This window comes from Pinus tabuliformis, chromosome 8 (genome assembly GCF_031772625.1).
Source record: "Pinus tabuliformis cultivar Carrire ecotype Pingquan chromosome 8, CPIR1, whole genome shotgun sequence".
Classification (NCBI taxonomy): domain Eukaryota; kingdom Viridiplantae; phylum Streptophyta; class Pinopsida; order Pinales; family Pinaceae; genus Pinus; species Pinus tabuliformis.
In genome coordinates, this window is record NC_142294.1 from 46,803,248 (window position 1) to 46,808,259 (window position 5,012).

General features: G+C 48.4%; 1 protein-coding gene across 1 annotated transcript; it reads left to right on the forward strand.

Annotated features, from left to right (window-relative positions):
* The first annotated feature begins 911 nt into the window (after positions 1-911).
* Positions 912-1,583, forward strand: LOC149234065 (uncharacterized). The gene has a single exon (XM_089368144.1). It carries the CDS (start codon positions 912-914, stop codon positions 1,581-1,583), a length of 672 nt encoding a protein of 223 aa, XP_089224270.1.
* Positions 1,584-5,012: the final 3,429 nt, after the last annotated feature.

A 5,012-nucleotide genomic window follows, 5' to 3' on the forward strand; every position in this document is an offset into this window, starting at 1 on the left:
GTAATCTGTGCATGAGAGAAGCTTATGTAAATTTTCATTCTTTGATTAATAAATTGCCTGTAGTACCCACGTTGGGACAGGCCGTGGACTGTTTCCCTCCTTGCACTTTGAGGGTTTTAACCACGTCAAAAATACTGGTGTATTGATTTGAGATCTGGTTGTGAGCGGTGTCCTTTTGGTGTTCTTTCTGAGGAACTTACCCTGTAAATTTCTACAACTTACCATAACTGTTTCGGTTGTTTTGCGGTCGCAACCCGATTCCCTCCACGGTTATCTGCGTTTCGAGGTGTCCGCCATTCCGAGGGTTTTGTAGCTGGCATCATGGAGGACCAGGAAGCTGTCGACTACACTGAAGACCCGCTGGAAGGTGTCTCCATCTGGCGTACGCCCCTTTCCACATCACAAGGTATGCTCCACTCTGATCTCCCGGAAAATTTGGTTGCCTACTCTGCCGGGTTGTCTCCGCGACTTTTTCCCGTGATTCTCCCGGATATTCCCCCCACCTGGCCGGCTTTGTCTATGCCTCCTCACTCTCCGGCCACTCTGGGGTTTGTGGCAGGTTGTATCAACCCTAACCCTAGTTCCTCTCCTCATCCTGCCTCGTTGCCCTGGTCCACATCAGCAGACCCGCCTTCCACTCTCCCCTTATCCTCCCCCCTGCCGCCGGTACTTTCTCTGGTAGCTTCAATGATATCCCTCCCCTCTCCGGTCCATCTTCCACCACTGGCATTAGCTCCCGTCCCCCTGCAACAAGCACTCACCCCTCACTAGGTATCTGCTCCGACCCGGCATCGAATCCCTTCCCGCACCCCCTGCCGAGATCTGGTCCCAAAAAGAAGTATCGTTGCTTCAAATCCAGGGAGGAGGATATTTTTCTCAGGCTTGAGGAGGACATCCAGTGGGGTGAAATCATGGATTTTGTGGACAGAGTCCTTGTGGGTCGCATCAGAGGCAGGAATTACTCAGCTGCACGCCTGAAAGCCTGGGCTACTGAAGTCTGGGGCCATCACCTGGTAGACATCCCCTTCGTGCAAACCTTTGTGAGGGGATGGTTCGCATTAAGGTTCGCTCGTGCCGACCACACAAATTGGGTCCTTTCCTCATTTTGGCATTTCGAACACGCCCCGGTCCTCCTTAAACGATGGACCCCTATGTTCGACCCAGCTACTGAGCAGATTGGGATAGGACCTGTATGGATCAGGCTTCCCGGCCTCCCCCTGCAGTTCTGGTCTGAAGATATTTTTCGGAGAATTGGTAACGCCATCGGCGTCTATATGGACTACGACAAGTCGTATCTGCACACCGGCATGATGGCCTACGCGCGGCTTCTCATCAATCTGGACACCAGGGGAGGTTTACAGGAATATATCACTATTCAGTGGAGGGACTCTTCCAGGAAACAGAGTATTGACTATGAAGGGATCCCATACAGATGTCGTAGGTGTCACAAAGTTGGGCATCTTTACCGGGACTGCCCTCTTCTTCGAAAAGGGCTAGATCGTGCACAAGACGTGGTACCGGAACAATTTACCCCTCCTCCTGCACAGCCCCTGTCTTCGGAGCCCTTGGAATCTCCAGAGTAGGTCATTCGCGCTCCTCAAAACCCTCCTGGCACCTCGACGGAGGTACCCACCCGCTCATCGCCTGCCACCGCTCCAGAAGACTCTGATCCGGCGGGCGACGATACACCGGGTATGTCTGTCGCTTCCACATCTATTGTTTTTCATCTTTGCATGATCCGGTTGTCTCTGTTAATATGCATCGGGTTGCCTCTCATTCACCCCCCCCATCTGCTCCTTTACAGTGTTCCTCCCCTGCACCTGTACCTCCCTCCTCTCTCATATGCTCCATCCCGACCCCCTCTCCTAGCACATCGCCGTGCCAGCCATCTCTTCCCTCGCAGTTGATGGAATCACTTTCTGTTCCCTCTCCCCCTACTCCTCCCAGATACTCCCTCCGACCCCGAACTAGAGGTAATGGCCCAGATGCCATCGGTCTGGACCTTGACACCGCGCCTACCTCTCATAAGCTCTCTCGAGGGCGACCATCTCGCATTTCGAAAGCCAGACATGCTGCTAATGTTGAAGTCACTATAGGACGACCGCAGACCATCTTAAGGGCCCTTAGAGCGTTGAATGGCCCTGCTACTCATCCGACATGAAGATACTATCCTTTAACTGCAGAGGGTTCGCTAGTTCACCCAAAAAACTAGCCCTCAGGAGACTTCTCTCCCTCTCTCAATCGGATATTATTTTTCTGCAAGAAACCCTCTGTCCTGCGGACACCCTTATTCCCACCCTCCAGGCCTGGTTGCCCTACTGGACCTTCCACGCACTGGATGCTTCCGGGAGATCTGGCGGTTTGGCGATTGGGATCAATAAAGAGCGCTGAGAATCAAGAATACTTGGGGTGGCAGAGGGTTTATTGGTATAGACGCCTATGTTCTTTCTATGGAATTTGATCTTCGGCTCATCAATGTATATGGTCCTTGCTCAAATAGGGCTGCCTAGTGGAATTCTTTACTGGATTCAGTACTATTACAACAAGATAATATCATACTTGGAGGAGATTTAAATTTTACCATGGGATTCTGTGAATCATGGGGACATGCAGCCCGGATTGACCCCTTCTCAGAATCTATATCTACTCTATTGAATGAGCACCACTGGATAGACACACCCATGGCAAAATTACAACATACTTGGTCTAATAATCGAAGTGGTGAGCAGAGTCTAGCCAGGAGACTCGACAGATTTCTTATCAAAGAATCCCTCCACAACAGGATTGCCCGTATAAGGCAATGGGTGGGCTCTGGAGGCATATCTGACCACCGTCCAATCTTTTTGGAGATCTCTGATATCTACAACAAAATTAAGAGCCCCTTCAAATTTAACTCCTCTTGGTTAAAGGACCCCTCCTACATTCAGATGGTAACCGAGTATTGGCAGAGAAACCCTATCAGAGAGGATGAAAACTTCACTGAAGGTTTCATCAGGAAATTAACGGAGCTCAAAAGGATCTCAAAGCTATGGGCACATCAGAAGAGACTCCGGGATGATCATTTTTTGAGGGAGGCAGAAAGAATCATAGCATCACATGAAGATGAGGCAGGAGGCATCTTTCCTACACAGGAAAGAAAAGAACTATACATGTCCCTCATTGCAAAGCGATCACAGATCCTGAAGGACAGAGAGGAAAGTTGGAGGCTGCGGAGCAGAGCTATATGGCTATCAGAAGGGGATAACAACACCAAATTCTATCACAAATTTGCCAATGGGAGGAAGGCTATTAACACTATTTGGGAATTAGTGGATGCCGAGGATCATATCGTTACTTCTCAGAGGCACCTTGCTAAGCTAGCAACCGACCATTTCAGAAGCATATACAAGGCTCCCTGTGAGGCCAGCATTCTTGAAATAATGAGGGTGGCCGAAAAATTCCCCAGATTTGTCTCCCCTGAGGAACATGATGATCTCACCAAGGAGGTGACCATGGCAGAGCTAGAATCGACCATCAAATGGTTTAAGAAGGATAAAAGCCCCGGCCCTGATGGTTGGACCATCGAATTCTTCATAGCCTTTTTTGACTTAATGGCAGACGATCTCCTGAAGATCGTCGAACTGAGCAGGCAATCAGGTAGGGTCTCCTCGGCTATCAAATCTACTTTCATCACCCTCATTCCTAAAACTGATCACCCTACATCTTTCAATGATTTCAGACCCATATCTCTTTGCAATTGTCTCTACAAGATCATCGCCAAAATCATTGCAAACCGTCTGAAGCCTCTATTATCTTGCCACATTTCATCTGAATAATTTTCCTTCCTTGACCATCGGCAGATACATGAAGCCATAGCCACTGCTCAGGAACTCCTCCATTCCCTCCACATTAAAAAACAAAAAGGTATGATCCTCAAGGTTGACCTATCCAAAGCATTTGATAGAGTAAATTGGTTATACATCAGATTTCTCTTGACTCACCTAGGCTTCCCCTTCGACTACATCAAATGGGTCATGAGTTGTATATCAGATGTTGCTTACAGTGTTCTTCTAAACGGGGAGGCCACATCCTTTTTCACTTCGGAAAGAGGGCTCAGACAGGGCTGCCCCCTTTCCCCCCTTCTATTTCTTCTTGTCATTGAAGGGCTAAGCGGGCTTATCATATACTCCAGAGATAGGCATCAGATTACTGGCATTAACATCTCTGGAAATTTTCTCCTCACCCATTTATTGTTTGTGGATGATATTCTCATTTTTTTAAATGGAGGCATTGGCGATGCCACTACTCTACTCAATATTTTTCTCCTGTTTCAGCAAGCTACGCGGATGGTGGTAAATGACAGTAAATCTACTATCACGACTGTTGGTGTTACACGTCATGAACTTGCATATGCTACCCAGCGCTTCCCCTTCACATCATCCTCGCTCGCTGATGGCATCAAATACCTGGGGTACAGGTTAAAACCTCTTGGCTACAAAATTGCAGACTGGACATGGTTTCTCGCAAAGGTGGAGAAAAGACTCCAAATCTGGTACCACAAATATCTCTCCAGAGCGGGTCGTCTGATCCTCATCAAAGCCATCATTGAAGCTACGCCTGTTTATTGGATGACACTGGCCTGGATACCCCGAGGTGTCTTAAATAGACTACAGAGCATCTGTGCCGGATTTCTATGGAATGGTCATCAGCCTGGGAAAGTATTTGCATGGGTGAAATGGGATACCATTGCCAGACCAAAAAGTTGGGGAGGCTGGGGTATTAAAAGGCTAGATCTATTTGCAAAAGCATTAGCTGCAAAGCTTGGCTGGCAACTACTGACCACAGACAGCCTTTGGTCACGAGTAGCCCAAGCAAAATACATCTGGCCCACACACCTTATGGACTAGTTCCGACAGCAACATAGCGTGGGACACAATATCTCTAATATATGGAAGGCAGTTTTACTATCCCTCCCCCTTTTGCGGGACGGCATTACCTGATGCATTAAGAGTGGACAAGATGTAAGAATAGGC

Bases quoted from the DNA above. Each gene is read 5' to 3' on its own strand.
- LOC149234065 (XM_089368144.1), top strand. From the start codon at position 912: ATGGATTTTGTGGACAGAGTCCTTGTGGGTCGCATCAGAGGCAGGAAT.